The sequence below is a fragment of the Chiloscyllium plagiosum genome, unplaced genomic scaffold, assembly GCF_037043375.1.
Source record: "Chiloscyllium plagiosum isolate Xiang-an unplaced genomic scaffold, Cpla_swu_hap1 HiC_scaffold_13, whole genome shotgun sequence".
In the NCBI taxonomy this organism is placed as follows: domain Eukaryota; kingdom Metazoa; phylum Chordata; class Chondrichthyes; order Orectolobiformes; family Hemiscylliidae; genus Chiloscyllium; species Chiloscyllium plagiosum.
The window spans coordinates 71,109,472-71,132,027 of NW_028270151.1; the positions used below are offsets into that span (position 1 = coordinate 71,109,472).

General features: G+C 46.8%; 1 protein-coding gene across 2 annotated transcripts in view; it reads right to left on the reverse strand.

The window, feature by feature from the left end:
- Positions 1-22,556, reverse strand: part of LOC122555793 (serine/threonine-protein phosphatase 2A regulatory subunit B'' subunit alpha) — a 183,455-nt gene that overhangs the window by 37,042 nt on the left and 123,857 nt on the right. For both annotated transcript variants that reach the window (XM_087993750.1, XM_043701935.2), the window contains exons 5-6: positions 7,352-7,426; positions 3,698-3,784 (exon numbers count right to left, since the gene is read on the reverse strand). In XM_087993750.1, the coding sequence (XP_087849876.1) occupies positions 3,698-3,784; positions 7,352-7,426 (162 nt within the window). The remainder of the gene's footprint in view (positions 1-3,697; positions 3,785-7,351; positions 7,427-22,556) is intronic.

A 22,556-nucleotide genomic window follows, 5' to 3' on the forward strand; every position in this document is an offset into this window, starting at 1 on the left:
ATTTCTTCAAAGATAACAATGAAAGCACAGCTGACTATAGTGAATTGGCAAACTAGGTTAAAGTATAGATCAATAGGATGCAGTGGTTGACAATGAAGTGGATTTTTCTGAATATACAGACTAGCTACCTCACAGCAAGATGGAAAAATTCAAAGGGAACCGATCTACAATCCATGGTTACCTAAAAAGGTTAATATAAGACTTAAATTAAAAAAAACATATAACTGTGCAGTTCCGAAAACTGAACAGGGCGATAAAGCAAAGCATGAGTAACAAGTTAACAGATTAAAAAATAGAAAACAAAGGAAAGCAAGCCAGAAATATAAAATCTGATCTTAAGAGTTTATATAAATATTTTACAGAGAAGGAGTAAACAAAGTGAGCATTGATCCTATAAAATTTGAATCTAGAAAATTGATTATGGGGCAAAGAATTGACAGATGAATTGAAGAGCTATTTTGCATCAGTCTTCAATACTGCGGATCCAAGAAGCAGCTATACATCAAGACATGGAAGAAAAGGAGGAACTCAATAAATTACAATCAGCAGGTCAGTGATACAGAGTAAACTATTAGAGCTGCAAGCTGATAAATGATTGAGTCCTCAGACTTCATTTTCAAATTGCAAAATAAGTGACTCATGGGATAGTTGATGCATTGGTTTTAATTTTCCAAAACTCCCTATTAAATTAGAAGCAGGCAAAACTTACTTCTGTAGTAAAAAATGAGGGATGACAAAAAAAGCAGGAAACTACCAGCCAATTAGTTTTAACATCTGTACAAGAAAAGTGTTAGAAGCTATTATTAAACAAGTTATAGCAGGACCACTAAATTAAGTTCAAGATAATCAGTCAATACGGTTTTGTGAAGGGGAATTCACGTTTATCAAATCTATTGAAGCTCTTTGAGGAAGTCACATGTGTTGGAGATGAAAGGTAACCAGTAAGTTTACGGTGTATAGATTTCCAGAATATCCTCGTGTCTCATCAAAGGTCATTGTGGAAAATAAAATTCCACGGTGTAGGGTGTATCATATTGGCATGACTTGGAGGTGCAGGTGTTGGACTGGGGTGGACAAAGTTAAAAATCACACAACACCAGCTTATAGTCCAACAGATTTATTTGGAAACACTAGCTTTTGGAGCGCTGCTCCTTCATCAGGTGGTTGACATATTGCCATAAATAATAGATTGGTTTGCTAACCAAAACCACAAGCAGAGGGTAGGCATATTTTTCAACCTGGCAACACATAATAAGTGGTGTGCCACAAGGGTTAGTGCTGGGACATTAACTGTTTGAAATTTAAATAAATGATTTGGATAAAGGGATGGAAGGTACTGTTGTCAAATTTGTTGAAGACACAAAGATAGGTAGAAAAGTAAGTTGTGACGAGGACACAAAGGAGCATAAAGATATAGTTAGGTTATGCAAGTGGACAAAGATCTAGCAAATGGAGTATAATGTCGAAAAATGTGAAACTGTCCACCTTGGAGGGAAGAATAGAAAGGACATTTCATCTAAACAGTGAAAGATTGCAAAGCTCAGAGGATATCTCAGAGAAACTGCAAAGGATTCGTATGCAGGTACCACAAATAATTCAGAAAGCTTACAGAATGTTATCATTTATTATGAGGAGAATTTAACACAAAATTAGGCAGGATATTCTTCAGTTGTACAGGGTAACGGGGAGACTCTATCTGGAGTTCTGTGTACTTCTTATTAAAGGAAACATACAAATGCAACTCAGAGCAGGTTTACCAGACTATTACTTGGAATGAGTGGATTGATTATGAGGGAGTTAGATAAACTAGGCTTGTAACTGCTGGCGTTTAGAAGACCAAGAGGTGAAGAGACTTGACTGAAGCAGAATCTCACCACTTTGGTCGTTAAATGTGGGTCAGGACCCTGATGGTGCCTGAGGTTCACCTGCCTGCAATGATCTTCCTGGAGGTAGTCAATTAACAGATCTGGGGGTTCTGTCCAATGAGGGGCATGAGCAAGCAATATAACTGGGAAAACCAATTGGAATGCCTGAGGCAGTACTCAGTTGGCAGCCACACCTCAATATGGAGGTGCCCCCGAAGGATTGAAAAATTGAAGTACGTATGGCCATTGCTGCCAAGCTGTCAGTGTGGATTGCGACAGAGAATGGGCACCTCTGTAGCATCTGGTACCTTGAGCTCCAGCAGTCAGGGGAAAGATGGGGTGCTGTTTAAGGGGACCTCACAGATTCTAAATTCTCACCAGAGGACCACCTCCAGGAATCTGAGTGGCATCCTCTTCAGTGATGGACCCATCCACTGGTGCCAAGATTCCAGCAGCATTGTCACTTGCCTGTGGAAAGGGAACTTTATTGCTTGTAATTCACAATCTATATCTGGTGGGCAGGTGGCCGTTTAGCCTTCGCCTCTGAACAATTTTCTTGGAAGTGGACGCTACTGTGACAATCTGAAAATCTGCATCTCCTACCCCACCCCGCTTTCAGAGCCGCTCCCATTGCCTGATAAAATTCCGGACAACAGTAGTCATTCTGTTGTTTGCTAAGATTCCACTGCTACCTCTCTTGTCAGCTCACATCAGGAGGTTTGTGACAAGCAAGTTTTAAAATCAAAATCTCTGTGAACAATTCCAACTAACAGGACTGGCCATGAGATTCACTGTTACTGCAGACTCTCACCCAACATAGAGAATCTGAATTGTCAGAGTGCATTAAGATCTTAAAACTCAATTATCCCACACTATTATTAGATAAGGCAGTGGCTTTGAGGAGTAGTAGGTACTACTGAGTCAGAATCTGTGTTCAAGTTCCACTCAAGGATTTGATGACCATGGAAGGTATGCTTGTAACTGGCTAAACAGTTTTGACTACCAACCTATACATTTTTTTGATATGCCTTTCACAGGAAGTGTGTGTGAACGTCTCCTGCCAGCTATACTTGATGTGGAGTGACAACCTCAAGTGACAGACTCTGGTAGCATGCTGGAGACCCTCTCCCAGAAAAAACCTAGCTATGAAAAGAGATGCAAGTACGTGTTTTGACTTCCTCACACGCCACTGCGTGTAAGAATAGAAAAGAAGAATGTGGACAGTAAAGATGCATATCCAGTGCTGACTTCGGTAGTGAGAGCCTTTATAAGTATAAGGCTATAATGATTCTAATTGCAACCACGCAGAAGTTGCAAAAGGTAACTTAATATTGAGGAACATGTTCTTCATGACCCACGTAGCAAGTTAGGAATAGGATGAAAGATTTAAAGCTGCAAGTTGTCAGAACCGCTGCATTGTCAAAATATAACTAGGTAAATTGCAACATTAGAATGATATCCTTGAGTTTGGTTTTGTCTTTTTTATTTTAGTTTAATAAGTTTTAATTAATATTACTACCATGTTTGGATAAATGTAGCTGGGTCCATGCTCAGGACAGTTGCATTTAGTCAATGAAAGGATTAGAGTTGATAAAATAAATGTCGAATTAATTTTTAATTCAAAGAATTTGCTAATGCCATTGGAGGTGTCTTTTCGAAGAAAATTGTGTATTTCTACATCTCCTTTGCCATGAAATCCTTAAATACATTGGTAGAATTTGACGCGCTCAACTCATAATTTTTGTTTCTGACCTCTACTATTAACAGCATGTTGGACAGTCTGAGATAAATCATGACTGATTTCTGTGGCCTTTGGCAGAGGATGTACATACTTGTAGGAAGTTGCTCTTCCTCAGCTCTGTCAGAGTTATCTTGCCAGACCAGGATCTGTTGACTGTGTAGAATATTCTCTGTATAACCTATGGAAGTAAACAGTAGGTAAACCATAAATCAACCTCATGATAAAACCATATACAAATCAGACAGATCCTATTACCAGGAAATAAGTGAAAGGGCAAATTGGCAGCATGGTTACATGCCACAGTTTATAGACAGATGTCCTATAAAACTGACAGCATAGTCTTGCCAACCTCACGCGTCATTCAATATGTGTGGCCTCCAAGGAGAAATTACCATTCTATTTTAAATCACCTCACTATGACTTGTTAACAAACAGAGGGATTAACATTATTCACACATCAAGAAACCAAATGACAAACTACGTACCTAATATGGAGAGTCACAGGATAGAGATCACCTTCAAGCACTCTCACTCTTTCCATGACATGATAATTTAGAAATCCTTGCCACTTACTCATGCATACACAACTGGTTACTGTTGTCAGTCCTTTTCTTTTTTGGGTCTAGTCATGCGGATCTCTTTTTTTGATGCCAGGAATTTAAAATCCTTCCTCCTTTCTACGACTGGGATTGCTTTGTTGTGTCACCGAGGTGCATTTATTTACATATTACTGGATATTTGGAAGCATCTTTAACATTTGGGGGAAACAATACAGTGGATAAAGAAACAATTTTTAATTAGTCTTGCTGCTACAAATCCACGTAAGGGCGAGAAAAACAAAGAGAGAGAGAGAGAGAAAAAGTGAGAAACAGGCATTCACTATTTCCAAAAGCTGTGTGGTCAACTCCTTATGGCCTGCATTATTGAGAGGGGCAAGTTAAAAATCTGCAGTGATAACTTTGACCTATAATCAAGAAGTGGAAACTATTGGGCCATTTAGCAGTGAAGCATAAGGTTAAAAAAAGTGTAAAAGTCCCAACTTCTGATTCACTCTGGCCAAATGTGAAATCTTCTGAGCTTGGTTCAGAAATCTTCTTGAATTAAACTGAAATGTGTCAGTTACCTTCCCTCCTCCCCCACTCCGATATGCCTCCAAAGATATTCACTACAAATGGTACTCCACAATAGCACTGTGTAGTAACTAAGTTAAAGTGGATGGGAAATAAGATTTGGCAATGGCAATTCATAACTAGTTATACTTGAGTTAATGCCATTAATGTGACCTGCATTCATCAGCAATAGTTATCTGTATAAAAGTTGAACAGAGACAGAGTGCAGACCAAATGGACAGTTCAACAAAGGATTATTATTTATGGGAGGCAGGGATTGGACGAAATTTAATTTTTAACCTTCAGAGAATCTTGGAAGGGTAGATTACTTAGGAACAATGTTAGTTTAAACAATATATGTCTTGAACTCGTGATAAATTATCGAATCCCAATATACTCAAGATGCAGCAAAATATTTTACTGATTTAGGAAATGTCATGGAAAATAATCAGAATAATAGTACGGAAAAATAATATTGGTTATCTCTCTCTACCACCTGTGACTAAGTGACTTTCTGTAGTGCAATAATTAATACAGGACTCTATTCAACTGTTGCATTTAACTTTGACTGTGTGTACCTATTATGGGTAAATATCTTCTCTCTCTTCTTCCGGGCCCACAGATGTAAGCATCCTGTGAAAAAACATTAAACTGGCCACAACTGGACTATTGTGTTTAATTCTGGGTAGCACACATTAGAAAAAAACATGAAGGCTTTCAGAGTGTGAAGCAGAGATTTAAGAGAATTATCCCAAAGGATGAAGATTCATTGGTAGATCAGACATTCCTGAGTTGCTCTCCTTAGAGCAGAGAATGTTGAAAGGAAGTTTGATACTTGTGTTCAAAATCATGTGCATCTGGATAAAGTAGATAGAGAGAAACTGTTTTGCTTGGTGGAAGTGTTGAGAATCAGAGAACATAGATTAGCAAAAGAGTTAAAGGTAATATGAAGAAATTTTTAAAATAAGCTGGAGAAATTCAGCAGGTCTGGAAGCATCCCTGGAGAGAGAAACAGAATAATATTTTGAGACCAATACGACTTGTCTTCAGAACTGAGAAGTAATGTAATAGCGATATGTAGGAAAACCTCTTTAGGCAGCAAGAGAGATTACATTAGATTCCCTACAATGCAGAAACAGGCCCTTCAGTCCAACAAGTCCGACCCTCCGAAGAGCAACCCACCCAGACCCATTTCCTCCAACTAATGCACCTAACACTATGGGCAATTTAGCATGGCCAATTCACCTGACCGGCACATCTTTGGACTGTGGGAGGAAACCGGAGCACCCGGAGGAAAGCCACGCAGACACGGAGAGAATGTGCAAACTCCACACAGACAGTCATCCAAGGCTGGAATCAAACCTGGGTCCCTGGCGCTGTGAGGCAGCAGTGCTAACCACTGAGCCACCATACCGGTCATGATTCAGAATGTATTGCTTCTCGGGGAAACAGACAAGGGCATGAAAGGAAAGAAAAATACAGGGCGACATGGAAAGAGCAGGTGTCCAAAACTTGAAATGCTCTTGCAGAGGGCCTGCAGAAACCAAATGGGCTGAATGGTTTTCTATTTTGCTGTTACCTTTCTACAACCTCCCCTGATCAAGGGCATAACGTGGGCAGTCTAGTGAAAACTGGGATCCTGTTGAGTTGCTGTTTGAATTTGTACCACTAGTGCGTTTTCTTTTGGATCCACAATGAGAGACTGAACTTACACTCATGGCAATGTGTCAACCAAACGAAAATAAACTATTGCCCATTTTTAAAATTAAAATGGCTGTGTCTTTGGACAGGAGACACACATATTGGAAGTGTGAATCTCAACCCACAAACTCTCTCTCTTTCCAGGCACGAGAGGGTCAAGTGTTCCTGACACTGGCAATGTTCCAGTTTTGCTATCTTGAGGGCACTTGGGACTACTCTCATAAAAATTCCTGCAGATGTCACAGAAACAGATTTAAAAGTGCCAGCATCACTATATCGTCATTTTCACCAAGTTTGCGAACAAGGGTCACAAAGTGATGGAAAACTACTTGAACTACTGTGTTGAAGTTCACACACTAAAACTGAGTAGCCCATCAGTAAATGCATGAGGACTGTCCACCCTTAAAAGTCCACACACGCAAAAATGCTTGAGAAGCTATTCCTGACTAATATCTCCTCATTGAATCATTAATATTCCTTTCAAATTTCTCTGAAAAATGTCATGGATACTCACGCCAGGTTGTTTCCAAAATATCAACTAACTGTATTGTAAAGTGACAGGAGAAGTTTTTAAAAAACCCATCAGCTAGACTTCAGCATGCAGGAACTATTTCACAGCTGTCTGTTCTAGTGGTTGATTCCAAAACCTTCCTGTATGGAGATAGAGGGATAATCCACTACAAACACTGCCACTTTTTCAGAAGATTAGTGTCCAGTATCCAAAGATATCAAAGCATTACCATTGTTGAAAACTATTTTTTAATCGAGATATGGGAACAGAAATAAGTTTAAGAAATTTGAGAAGATAATTGAGAGAGAGAGAGATGCCTGAAGATCCTGGGAGTCCAGATTCCCACACGGACTTCCCTCCGGTGTAGGGGGTCCCAGCTTGAAGCCTATGATTATTACATGCTACCTCTCCAACCTGATCTTACCGTGGTAATGTAGCGTGAATGGAATTCTGGTGCATCCTTTAAAAACGTTAGCCCTGGATGTGTATCCACGATATCCTGGGGAAGATATTTTAAAAAATGGAGTTAGTCTTTAGATCTGGAGATGGTTCACCTGACAACATTACTACTGCCTTCATTTGGCAATGTGCAGATGAAGACCCCAGACCACAGCACAGGAGAAGAGGGAGGAGTAGGCCAATGAGTTACCCTTGTTTGCTCCACTACAGCTGATCTGCACCTCAATTTAATTATTTGCCCTTGTTCCTTATCTCGACGTCTTAAACAGATAAAAATCTAGTGACCTGAGTTATGAAAGCTCCAGTTAACCCTGTATTAATTTGTGTGAACAAGAGTTCTGTATTCCTGGCTCCACTGTTGAAGAGGTGCTCCTGACTGAACTAGCTCTCATTTCAGGTTCTCTTTCTTTCCCCACCAGAAAGACCAGGTCATTCACATCTATACAACTGAAGCCTTAAAACCACCTCAACTTGGATCAGTCACTGTGTTCAAGATTGTTCTGGAGCAGAAGGTTCTCCCTTGGTTTAGAGAGAAGTTGTAGAAAGAGGATTTGTGAACTATGACGTTTGTCCCAAAATCACTGCAATGTTTCACAGCCAGGGATTTGACAAATTGCTATTCATTTTTCAGTGCATGACTATGTAATATTCTATTGGTGTGAAGTCAAGTGAATTAAATATCGTTGATCAGATATCTCAGATGATTAGAGCAATAGATAAAATTATTAAATTGCTCCTGATAATATCTACAGAGAAACACAGACTTCATCAATAGATACTGAGTAAATAAGGTGGATTTTAGGATTACATTTTTGGTTACTGCTCTACATGTCGAGCCTTTTGATTTCTGGGTTGTGTTCACAAGCTACCTAGCCTGAAAATTCTGTAGACCTTTGAAGGGAGTATTAGCGCTGGTCTGGAATCAATTCCTGGAGTGCAGAAGTAGGTACCCTGAAGTGGAGAGGTTTGCTTTGGAAGGACAATTCTGAAGTATCATCAAGCAAATGTTGTGCAAAATATTTACACTGCCTGTCAGGGTTGTATGGTATCCACTGCCTTGATGCTCCTATTAGTATCAATTTTCAGGAGATTCTTGGCAAAAAAGACTGTGGATTAATGACACACCCGAAGGTGCACCAGTCCTCTGATTCCCCACAACTCCTGTTGGAATAGGACATAGAAAAGTACAGCACAGAACAGGCCCTTTGGCCCACGATGTTGTGCCGAGATTTAATCCTAAATTAAAATATAGTAACTTAACCTATGCACCCCTCAACTCACTGCTATCCATGTGCATGTCCAGCAGTCGCTTAAATGTCCCCAATGACTTCGCTTCCACATCTCAGCTGGCAACATATTCACAACTCTTTGCATAAATAACCTACCTCTGACATCTCCTTTATACCTTCCTCCTAATATCTTCAAACTGACTTCTCGTACCAGTCAATTCTGCCCTGGGGAAAAGTCTCTGGCTATTGACTCTATCTATTCCTCTCATTATTTTGTACACCTCGATCAGGTCTCCTCTCTTCCTCCTTCTCTCCAGAGAGAAAAGTCTGAGCTTATTCAACTTTTCTTCATAAGGCAAGCCCTCAGTCCAGGCAGCATCCTGGTACACCTTCTTTGCACCCTCTCCAAAGTTTCTGTATCTTTCCTATAGTAGGGCGAACAGAACTGGACACAATATTCCAAGTGTGGTCTCACCACGGACTTGTAGAGCTGCAGCAAAACCTCGCGGCCCTTAAACTAGAGCCCCCTGTTAATGAAAGCCAAAACACCATATGCTTTCTTAACAACCCTATCCACTTGGGTGGCAACTTTGAGGGATCTATGTACTTGCACACCAAGATCCCGCTGTTCCTCCACACTGCCAAGAATCCTGTCTTTAATCCTATATTCAGCATTCGAGTTCGACCTTCCAAAATGCATCACTTCACATTTATCCAGGTTGAACTCCATCTGCCATTTCTCAGCCCAGCTCTGCATCCTGTCTATGTCACGCTGCAGCCTGCAGTAGCCCTTTATACTATCGACGACACCTCCAACCTTTGTGTCATCTGCAAATTTACTAACCCACCCCTCAACCTCCTCATCCAAGTCATTTATAAAAACTACAAAGAGCAGAGGCCCAAGAACAGAGCCCTGTGGGACCCCACTCAATACTGTCCTCCAGGCAGAATAATTTCCATCTACAACCACTCTCTGCCTTCTGTCAGCCAGCCAATTCTGAATCCAGACAGCCGAATCTCACTGTATCCCACACTTCCTGACTTTATGAATGAGCCTACCAAGGGGATCCCTATCAAATGCCTTGCTGAAGTCCATATACACCACATCCACTGCTCGACTGTCGTCAACCTGTCTTGACACCTCCTCAAAGAAATTAATCAGATTTGTGAGGCATGATCTGCCCCTCACAAATCCATGCTGACTGCCCTTAATCACATTATGCTTTGCCAAATAGTCATAAATCCTATCCCTCAGAATTCTTTCCAAAACTTTGCTGACCACAAACGTAAGACTGACTGATCTGTAATTGCCAGGGTTTCCCTATTACCCTTCTTGAAAAGAGTAACAACATTTGCCTCCTTCCAATCCTCCGGTACGGCTCTTGTGGAGAGTGAGGGGGCAAATATCCTCACCAGTGGCTTAACAATATCCTTTCTTGCTTCCCGGAGCAGCCTAGGATAAATAATTTCATTCTCGTGCCTCTGGCTATTCCCTGCTTACCAACCCCAAATTGGAATCTGCAACTTTTTCTATTTTAATTAACAATGGTGCAAGAATACAATACGTAGAAATTGGGCCTTGTTGCTTCTGTTTACTGTGTGAGGAAGGAACCAGCTCAGAAGCTCAACATCATCTGCCCAATCTGCATTGGTGCTACATTACAGGACAAGCTACCATGTCACTGCTGGTGAAGGTAAGAGAGTGCAGGCTGTATACTCTAATGATCGAAATCCAGGGCCCAATTTAGGGCATTCTGGCTGGGCCACCTAATCAGGACATTTCAACTTTGACTAGTTCCTTTATGTCTGAAATAATTACATGGAGGCCAGTATCCCATCACCAAGTCACTCTGTATTTACATGTGCACTGTATATGGACTCTGACCAGCTAATTCAGAGTTAGATCCTCGAGTAGTGAGAATCTCCTGTTTACATCTGTCAGCCAGGGCTCCCCAATTGAGTCAGGGTTGTTAACCTGGCCTAATGAGATTCACCAAGCCAACCTCATTCCAATCACAACATTCCTCTCCTGCCCTCAAGTCCGGGGATGTAAGCCTGTTCTGGTTGCCTTTCCAGGGACAGTTTCACCACAGGTCTGCTTCCTCCGACTCTGACTAGGACCAAGTGGCATGTACTGCACCATAGCCTGTCTCTTCTGCCTTGGAAGAAATTCCTCCTCTTCTTCAGGCGCTAACAGCATAGAGGCTACGACATCAAGTGCAACCATCTCGGACTCTGAGATTTCTTCCACGCCAGATGGAGAGGGAAGAACCCACGTTTTTTTCTGACAATGTCACCATTAGGGTGCTTGTAATTAGATATTTGGTTGCCATCTATAGTTGAATCCAAAATTTGCGTTCCAATCCAGATCTGTTTCCGAACGCTCCTCTTTGACAAATGAAGTCATGGATTATTCTGACAGCATTTTCCACACAGCTTTATTTTTCTTCATTGCTGGGGTGTTGGAATTACAGGCAAGGCTAATATTGTTTCCATTCCCACCTGTCCTTAAGGTGCTGCTAGTGAATCAGTTCCATGAATCGCTGCAGCCTATCTAGTGTAAGGTATTCCCACAGCATAGCTCGATAGGAAATTTGAGGTTTTTAATGTATTGTTAATGTCAGAACAACAATATCATTCATTCAAAAATCACATGACACCAGGTTATAGTTCAAGATGTTTATTTGAAACAGCAAGCTGTTGGAGCCCCCGCTCCTTCCTCAGGCAGTTAGTGTGAGAGAATACATTGGACACAGAATTTATAAGTAAAAGATCAAAGGGTTACCTCACCAAGAGCTTCTCACCGCCTCCACTTCTCACCTTCAAACAACTGTCAAACCTTAAACAAACCACTGTTCACAACAAACTACCCAGCCTTCAGGTCAACACAGACCACAACACCACACAACTCTGTCACAGCCACCTCTGCCACACATGTTAAACACAGACATGGATACCACCATTACCAGTGGGGACACCACCAATCTCACATATAGCAGGTACTCACGTGACTCGGCCAACGGTGTTAATCTAATACACTGCGACAAGGATGCCCTGAGGCATGGCACATTGGCAAGACCAAGCAGACGCTACAACAATGGATGAACGGACAGCGAGCAACAATCACCAGACAGGGATGTTCTCTCACTCATTCCCTCCCCTCATTCTCTCTCTCTCTCCCCTTCATGTGAACACACACCTCCTCACTCTCTCCCCCTCACGCACGCCCCCTCTTAATCTCTCGCTCCCTCACGCATGCACACACCCCTTCTCACTCACTCCCCCTCACGCGAAAGCACACCCTCTCACTTTTTCTCCATCACGCTTACGCACACCCCCCTCTCACACTCTCTCTCCATCATGCGAATGCACACTCCCTCTCACTCACTCTCTCCCTCCCTCCCTCCTTCATGCTCACACGCACCCTGCTCACTCTCTTCTTGTGCATGCAAACCCCTCTCACTCCTCTCTTTCACACACACATACACATCCCCTCTCTCCGAAATGCATGCACACCCTGCTCACTCTCTCCTTCACGCACATGCACACCCCCTCTCACACACCCCACACGCACCCTCTCACTCTCTCCCTCACGCATGCACACCCCGCTCACACTCTCACTCGCATGCACACTCCCTCTCACTCTCACCCCACACACATACCCTCTCATTCTCTCCATCAGAAGCATGCACACCCCTCTCACACTCTCTCTCTCTCCCTCACGGACACATACTCCCCTCTCCCTCATGGACACACAAACTCCTCTCATACTCTCTATCTCTCTCTCTCCCCCTGATGGGCACACACACTCCTCTCACTCACTCTGTCACTTGCACACCCCTCACACTCTCTGGCTCCCTCTCACACACACACACGCCTCTCACTTTCTCTACCTCACACGCACACACACTCCTCTCACAAACACTCTCCCTCACACACACACACACTCCTCTCATACACTCTCCCTCACGCACAAACACACTTCTCACACACTCCCTCATGTGCAAACACACCTCTCACACACTCCCCATGTGCGCACACACCCCTACACACATTCTCCCTCATGTGCTCACACACACACACTCCCTCACGCGCGCACACACTCCTCTCACGCACACACACACACTCTCTCCCTCAAGCGCGCACACACTCCTCTCTCTCACACGCACACCCCTCTCACTCTCTCGGGCTCCCTCACACTCACACACATGCCTCTCACTTTCTCCACCTCACGCGCACAGACACTCCTCTCTCATACACTCTCCCTCACACACACTCACACCCCTCTCTCACACACACACTCCACTCATACACTTTCACTCAAGCACAAACACACCTCTCACACACTCCCTCATGTGCAAACACACCTCTCACACACTCCCTCATGTGCGCACACACCCCTACACACATTCTCCCTCATGTGCTCACACACACCCTCCCTCACGCGCGCACATACTCCTCTCACACACACACACACACACTCCTCTCACACACACACTCTCCCTCATGCGCGCACACACCCCTCTCATACACTCTCCCTCACGCGCACACACACACCTCCCACTCTCTCTCCCTCACGCACACACACGCACCTCCCACTCTCTCTCCCTCACGCGCACACACACCCCCAATCACTCTCCCTCATACATGCACACACCCCCCTCACTACCTCCCTCACACACGCACCACCTCCTAACTTTCTCTCCCTCACGCACACACACCACCCCCTCTCTCTCACCCCTCACACGCTAACACACCTTCCCTCACTCTCTCCCTCTCATGCCTCATGCATGCACACACCTCCCTTACTCTCCCTCCCCCTCACGCGCACACACCTCCCTTACTCTCCCTCCCCCTCACGCGCACACACCCCCTTCACTCTCTCCCTCATGCGCACGCACACCCCCACTCTCTCTCGCTCCCTCACACGCACACCCCTTTCACTTTCTCTCCCTCACGCTCTCACCTTCTCTCACTTGAGCACGCACACACACTCCCTCTCATTCTCTAATGTGCACACACATCTTCCCCCAATCTCTCACCCTCACGTGCACACACATCCCCTCTCACTCACTTACTCTCCCTCACGCGCTCACACCCCCTCATTCACTCACTCACCCTAACGCGCTCACACACCCCAACCCGCTCACACCCCCCCCTCACTCACTCTCTCCCTCAACTGCGCGCGCACACTCTCTCACTCATCCTCTCCCTCACGTGCGCGCACACTCTCTCTCATCCTCTCCCTCACGTGCGCACACACCCCCTCACTCTCTCCCTCAAGTGCTCACGCATCGCCTCTCACTCACTCTCTCCCTCATCCCCTCTCACTCCATCTTCCCCTAACGCACACACACAACCCCCTTATTCCCTCTCCCTCACACGCACGCACACCCCTCTCACTCACTCTCCCCCTCACTTGTAGGCACATTCCCTCTCACTCTCTCCCCCTCATGCATACGAAAACTCTCTCTCCCCCTCATACACATGCATACGTACACTTTCTCCCCTTCATACACATGCACACCGTCACTCACTCTCTCTCCCCTTCACGTGCGCACATACCCCTCTCACTCTCTCGCCCCCTCACACACACAACTCCTTCACTCTCTCCTTTCCCCCTCACGCCACACACCCTCTTCACACTCTCTCTCCCCCTCACGCCACACACCCTCTTCACACTCTCTCTCCCCCTCACGCCACACACCCTCTTCACACTCTCTCTCCCCCTCACGCCACACACCCTCTTCACACTCTCTCTCCCCCTCACGCCACACACCCCCTTCACTCTCTCTCCCCCTCACGCCACACACCCCCTTCACTCTTTCCCCCCCTCACGCCACACACCCCCTTCACTCTCTCTCCCCCTCACGCCACACACCCCCTTCACTCTCTCTCCCCCTCACGCCACACACCCCCTTCACTCTCTCTCCCCCTCACGCCACACACCCCCTTCACTCTCTCTCCCCCTCACGCCACACACCCCCTTCACTCTCTCTCCCCCTCACGCCACACACCCCATTCACTCTCTCTCCCCCTCACGCCACACACCCCCTTCACTCTCTCTCCCCCTCACGCCACACACCCCCTTCACTCTCTCTCCCCCTCACGCCACACACCCCCTTCACTCTCTCTCCCCCTCACGCCACACACCCCCTTCACTCTCTCTCCCCCTCACGCCACACACCCCCTTCACTCTCTCTCCCCCTCACGCCACACACCCCCTTCACTCTCTCTCCCCCTCACGCCACACACCCCCTTCACTCTCTCTCCCCCTCACGCCACACACCCCCTTCACTCTCTCTCCCCCTCACGCCACACACCCCCTTCACTCTCTCTCCCCCTCACGCCACACACCCCCTTCACTCTCTCTCCCCCTCACGCCACACACCCCCTTCACTCTCTCTCCCCCTCACGCCACACACCCCCTTCACTCTCTCTCCCCCTCACACCACACACCCCCTTCACTCTCTCTCCCCCTCACACCACACACCCCCTTCACTCTCTCTCCCCCTCACACCACACACCCCCTTCACTCTCTCTCCCCCTCACACCACACACCCCCTTCACTCTCTCTCCCTCTCCCCTTCACACCATACATCCCCTTCACTCTCTCTCTCTCTCCCCTTCACACCATACATCCCCTTCACTCTCTCTCTCTCCCTCTCACACCACACACCCCCTTCACTCTCTCTCTCCCCCTCACACCACACACCCCCTTCACTCTCTCTCTCCCTCTCACACCACACACCCAACTCACTCTCTCTCCCCCTTACACACACAACACACCTCCCCCTCGTGTGCACACACCCCTCTCATTCTCTCTTGCTCCCTCACAAGCGCACACCCCTCTCACTTTCTCTCCCTCCCCCTCACTTTCCCTCGCTCCCTCTCACTCTCATGCGCACACCGACCCCGCTCACTCACTCACCCTCCCTCACGTGCGCGCGCACACACCCTCTCTCTTTCTCCCTCACGCGCGCACACACCCTCTCTTACTCACTCTCATATTCTCTTACCTGCGCACACACACCCCTCTCAATCTCTCTCCCACACCCACACACCCCCCCTCTCACTACCTCTCCCTCACCCGCACACACCCCTCTCAATCTCTCTCTCACACCCGCACACACCCCTCTCAATCTTTCTCTCACACCCACACACCACCTCTCATGATCTCTCCCTCACCCGCACACACATTCCCTCTTACTCACTCTCCCTCACCTGCGCACACACCCCCTCTTACTCACTCCTCTCTCACTCATCTCTCTTCCTCACACGCGCACACACACACACCTCTCACTCACATGTGCACACATCCTTTCTTACGCTATCTTCCCCTAATGCACACGCACACCCCCTCTTACTTTCTCTCACTCACTCTCCCCGTCTTGTGCTCACACATTCCCTCTCATTCTCTCCCCCTCATGTATACGAACACTCTTTCCCCCTCATACACACGCACACTCCCCTCACTCTCTCTCACCTTCATGTGCGCACATACCTCCTTCACTCTCTCCCTCTCACTTGCAAAGACCCCCTTCACTCTCTCCCCCTCATGCACGCACACCCCCTTTACTCTTTCTCTCTGCCTCACGTGCACACCCCCCCTTCCCTCTCTCTCTCTCCCTCACGTCACACACCCCCTTCCCTCTCTCTCTCCCCCTCACGTCACACACCCCTTCACACTCTCTCTCCCCCCTCACGTCACACACCCCTTCACTCTCTCTCTCCCCCTCACGTCTCACACCCCTTCACTCTCTCTCTCCCCCTCACGTCACACACCCCTTCACTCTCTCTCTCCCCTTCACGTCACACACCCCTTCACTCTCTCTCTTCCCCTCACGTCACACACCCCTTCACTCCTCCCTCACGTCACACACCACCTTCCCTCTCTCTCCCCCCTCATGTCACACACCCCTTCTCTCTCTCTCTCCCCCATCATGTCACACACCTCCTTCCCTCTCTCTCTACCCCTCACGTCTCACACCCTTTCACTCTCTCTCCCCCCATCACGTCATACACCTCCTTCCCTCTCTCTCTACCCCTCACGTCGCAAACCCCCTTCCCGCTCTCTCTCCCCCCATCACGTCACACACCTCCTTCCCTCTCTCTCTACCCCTCACGTCACACATCCCCTTCCCCCTCTGTCTCCCCTTCACGTCACACACCCCCTTCCCTCTCGCTCTCCCCTTCACGTCACACACCCCCTTCCCTCTCGCTCTCCCCCTCACGTCACACACCCCCTTCCCTCTCGCTCTCCCCCTCACGTCACACACTCCCTTCCCCCTCTCTCTCCCCCTCACGTCACACACCCAATTCCCTCTCTCTCTCTCCCCCCCTCATGTCACACACCCCCTTCCCCCTCTGTCTCCCCCTCACGTCACACACACCCTTCCCCCTCTGTCTCCCCCTCACGTCACACATCCCCTTCCCCCTCTGTCTCCCCCTCACGTCACACACCCCCTTCCCCCTCTGTCTCCCCCTCACGTCACACCCCCCCTTCCCCCTCTGTCTCCCCCTCACGTCACACACCCCCTTCCCCCTCTGTCTCCCCCTCACGTCACACACCCCCTTCCCCATCTGTCTCCCCCTCACGTCACACACCCCCCTTCCCTCTCACCCCTCACTCACTCTCCATCACCCGCACACATGCTCTCTCTCACTCACCCTCTCTCTCATGCGCACAGACACCCTCTCAGTCACTCACTCTCCCTCATGCGCACATGCACATCCTCACACACTCCCTCACGCGCGCATGCACCCCCTCTCACTCTCTCCCTCGCTCGCGCACAACCTCTCATTCTCTTCCCCCTCACGTGAATGCACATTCCCTCTCACTCTCTCTCACCCTTCGTGTGCGTGCGCACGCACGTCCTCTTGCTCTCTTTTCCCCTCATCCGTGCGCGCGCACACACACATACCCTCTCTCCCTTGTGCGCACCCCCTCTCGCTCTCTCCTCCCCTAATGCACTCGCCCCCTCACTCTCTCTCCCTAATGCACACGCGCCCCCTCACTCACCCTCTCTCCCTCGCACGTGCCCTCCTTGCTCTCTTCCCCTAATGTACACACGCACGCATGCACTCTTTCACTCGCCCTCTCTCCCTCACATGCACCTCCTCTCACTCTCTCTTCCTGTAATGCATGTGCCCTTCATTCTCTCGCTCTTGTCCTCGCCCCCTTCACTCTCTCGCCCTCGCCTGCACCCCCTTCACTCTCTCGCTCTCGCCCCTTTCACTCTCTCGCGCCCGCGCCCCCTTCACTCTCTCGCCTTGCGTCCCCTCACTCTCTTGCGTGCGTGTGCGTGCCCCCTCACTCTCTCTCTCCCCCTGATGCACACACACACCCACTTTCACTCTCTCTCACCCTCACACGTGCACATCCCGTTCACTCTCTCCCGCTTATGCGCACACATACCCCTCTCATGCGCACATACACCTTCCCTCACTCACTCCCTCCCTAGCATGCACGCATCCCCTCGCATTCACACATACACACTCTCTCTCACACACACTCTCTCTCTCCCACGCATGCATCATCCCCCTCTGAATTGTTCTGGTCGAACTGAAATGGGGTATCAGTGATTCGATAAATATGTGCTATTTCGTTGTCCTGTTGAATTCTTATAAGATGTTGTTGGTGATGATCAAAGAGTAGTCTAATGGTGTGATAATCAGCACGTTTAAATTTGTCCTGCTTTGTGCGGGCAGGGCATGCACATGCATTTTTCCACTGGGTCAGGTAGATGCCATTGTTGTTGCTGCATTGGAACAGATTGGCCAGAGGTATGGTTAGATCTGGAGCACAAGCCAGATCTACATGTTCTTAGCAGTTTCTTAAATAGCATGTGGAGTAAATAGAATTGGCTAAAAACTGATTTCTGGACCTTTAGAGGATGCTGAGATGGATCGCCACTTGGCACTTCTGGATGAAAGTGATTAAATATATCAGTTTTGATTTTTGCACAGATATGATGGACTCCACCTTAAAGATCCTCCTCCTTATGTTAGCTGTTCAATTGTCCACTGTGATTCAGAACAAGATGTGGCAGGACTATAGAGCTTTGACCTGGTCTATTGGCTGTGGAAGTACCTGGCTGTGCCTAAAGAACGTACTCCATCCGAAGTTGTAGCTTCACCAAGTTGGCATTTTGTTTTTTTTTAGGAATGACTAGTACAGCTTCTGGCATGCCCTTTCAAACTGCTCACTGAGCCAGGGTTAGTTCCTTGGCAGATCAGCAGGGGAAGAGATATGCTTGGCTTTATCATTGCAGTGAGATATATTTCTGCTGCTACTGTTGATAAAACCACAGTGCCTTTTCTGCTGCAGCATCTATCCTGAATTTTTCCCATTAATTACAGAGGCAGTGCCACGAAAGAGAGAGGATGTCCTCGGTGTGAATATGCCAACCTGAAAGCTCCCTGGTCACAGTTACTGATTCCACTTCAAATATAAACTCCAGATTTATTTAATTAGCAATATGGGATGGGATTTGAATGTGCATCTCTAGGTAAGTGTTCCCGATTACTAGTTCAATAACACAAACACTTTATTACTGTACCATTGCTGGTTCAAACAGAGAATTGGGACAGTAGTCTGAAGCTAAAGGTAGCACACTGGCATGAAAAGCTGAAGATCCATTATTGTGCCAGGAAGTAACAAAACACAGGTTCACATCATTGGTCTCTGGTGACTTCTTGATTTTAGCTGTACTGCTGCTGAGAATTGCTTTCCAGAGTCCAGAATCTGCTGAGCAATGAGGAGGGAAAATGAGCTGCACTGCTCTTGCTTGCCTAATTCATGCAGTTTAGATTATCGGTGGCACAGGCCTAGATTAAAGGTGCTCATACCCTTTAACTCAAAAACAGGACCTGAATATCCAAGTCTTGGGAAGAGAAAACATTTCTGAGATTGCACTTGCCAAATCCAACCAGCATGTGTCATCTGAAATCTAATATGAAAAAAATTCAGGACTCTCAATTCACCCAATCTGAATGATTCAGATTCAGACAAAATTCATCATCAACACCGTAATTTATGTTGAGCGGCACCAGCATCCATTTCCTTTTTAATCACAACATGCTGCACTCTTTGTTTAATGTTTCTGTCATTAACACATAATATAACGACATAAGTATGTACTGACTGAAACGTGATAAATATTTTGGTAATTGGGAATACTTTATGTCCGTTCCACCAAAAGCTGAATGGCCTGCTCTTTGCAAAGTGCTGTAATATGATCAGTGGAAAATTCTCCCAGTCCAGAGAGTTTTATTTAACACACTCCACAGTAACATTGGGGAAGATGATCTGTTAACTGTCACTGCAGTTAAAGCCTTATTGAAGGACTACTTATGAAAGACAGTTCACTTAACTGCATTAGAACACTCCAAAGCTAATGATCATGGCCTGCTAGTTGTAGTGGTCAATCACATGTCTGACTCAGTTGCATATTCCCAGGCCTGTCACAATGCCAATTGATGGATATCTGGTCACATTTGTACAAGTAGTCAGAAACACCGTTCCTAAGTCGATGTGTGAAATAATTTACTTCAAACTACGTTGCAATGTATTTAACAGGTTTGGGGTGGGGGAGGTGACAGAAGAGTCTTGGTGTTGGTGATGGTACAAGAAGGAAGCAGGGAACGTTTGGCAAGATAAGATTATTAAGGAGGAGCAACTCTCCGATAAATCAAAAAAAAACCAGCTTGTGTCATTTAACGTTACAGAAGCTATAACATCTTAGAATGGAATGGAAAGGGTCACTGGGCTCACTACAAGGAAACACATTATGCAGCAATCTGTGCTTTAACAGATAGAACATTAACACATCAGCAGGCTCTCTGTTACAGCTGTCATATCTAACAAAGACAACATTTTCCAAGAAAATCTTCAAAACCTCATGGGGCCCCCCTACAAGTGAAGTTGGAGATATGATCAACGCTGTGGTAGTGAGTAGGCCATGTAAGGTCAGCTCTGAAGACTTTACCTCAGAGGACTTTACAGAGCCAATTAATACCATTTTCACTGAGACTTTTATCGTTTTAGTCTATACACTGACATCCTAGGCTCAAGGCAAACCTGCAGGAAGGTAGGCACAGATAATTTCCCTGAACTGTGTGGCATCCTTCTGTCTGGGCTTTTCCAGTCATAACAGATAGAGGAATTTATCTTTGGAAAACCTTTTGATGAATCATTGGTGTGAGATAGCATGTTATACACCTAGGGTTGACTCTTTAGTTCAGTGCTATGTTGAGGAAGGGGCTGATCTTTGGTCACAGCTCTTTCCCTATGCAGTTGGGTGCAATCAAACTCCATAGACACACTGAAAAGACAAGTAGGGCAACTTGGCCTGATCTGAACGTACCATCAACCAAGAAAACTGATTATCTGATCACCATGGTTTGTAGTTCTTTGTGGTATTTTAACTGCCACGTTAGCTTATATTCTAAAAGTGGTTAATGAGATGTAAAGGACTTCGGAAAATAAAAATGTAACATTCATCCTTTATTAATGGTGCAACCAACTGAGTCAACCTATTATACACTAGACTACAACCATTCAGGCATAGTAAACATTCAAGACAGATTCCTCAGCTGTGATTAGAATCTAGAATGTGGTGTCGGAAAAAAACACAGCAGGTCAGGCAGCATCCAAGGAGCAACAGAGCTGATGTTTCAGGCAAAAGCCCTTCACCAGGAAGTGATTAGAATCTGTATTATAATTAAGGATCTCTGCTATTACTAGTCACAATTTCCAAGCATCTTATGGTAAGACTGCAGTCAAGAAAAACATTTAGACTCCACCACCAGTCCACCATAGCTGGACTGAGAGCAATTTGTTTTGATACAAATCTGATGTTCCTTCACAAGGCTTTCCCGTTTTATCCTGAGCCAGCAGTACTTGCTTGTCCTCATAACCTTCTCCTCAATCTTTGAGATCTCCAGGGTAGATGTCGCTGTGCCAGTGCTTACAACAGCATGCACAGAATGCCAAGTGCTGATTTCTCTTCACGTCTAGAACTGTTAGCTGAATCATAAACCAATCAGGCAGTTGACAGGCCAACAACGGGGTCCTGCCCTGGGATCAGGTCTATAAAGGCAGAGTGCTTGCCTGCTGAGCAGCCATTTTGCTCAGCAGTGCCATGGCATGGTGGTGGCTGCTGTTGGAACCATATCCACTGAGGGGCAGAGGTTAGGTAATGAGTCAACGGTGTTGCAGGGCAGTGGGATAGGTGATGTGGGGAAAGAGTAGGCATCACTTAGGAGGGTGTAGTTCTTGGAGAAAGTGAGGACTGCAGATGCTGGAGACCAGAGTTGAAAAATGTGGTGCTGGAAAAACACAGCAGGCCAGGCAGCATCCAAGGAGCAGGGGAATCGACGTTTCGGGCATAAGCCCTTCTTCAAGAATGAGGCTGGTGTGCCAAGCAGGCTGAGATAAAAGGTGGGGGGAGGGAATTGGGGGGAGGGGTGCTGGGAATGCAATAGGTGGAAGGAGGTGAGGGTGAGGGTGATAGGCCCGAGAGTGGGTGGGGTCGGAGAGGTCGGGAAGAAGATTGCAGGTCAAGAGGGTGGTGCTGAATTCGGGGGTTGGGACTGAGATAAGGTGAGGGAAGGGGAAATGAGGAAGCTGGAGAAATCTACATTCATCTCGTGTGGTTGGAGAGTTCTTAGGCGGAAGATGAGGCACTCTTCCTCCAGTCATCGTGTGGTCAGGGTCTGGCGATGGAGGAGGCCAAAGACCTGTATGTCCTTGGCGGAGTGGGAGGGGGAGTTAAAGTGTTCAGCCACGGGGCGGTTGGCACGGGTGTCGCAGAGGTGTTCCCTGAAACGTTCTGCAAGTAGGCGACCTGTCTCCCCAATGTGGAGGAGACCACATCAGGTGCAGCGGATACAGTAAATGGTGTGTGGAGGTGCAGGTGAATTTGCGACGGATATGGA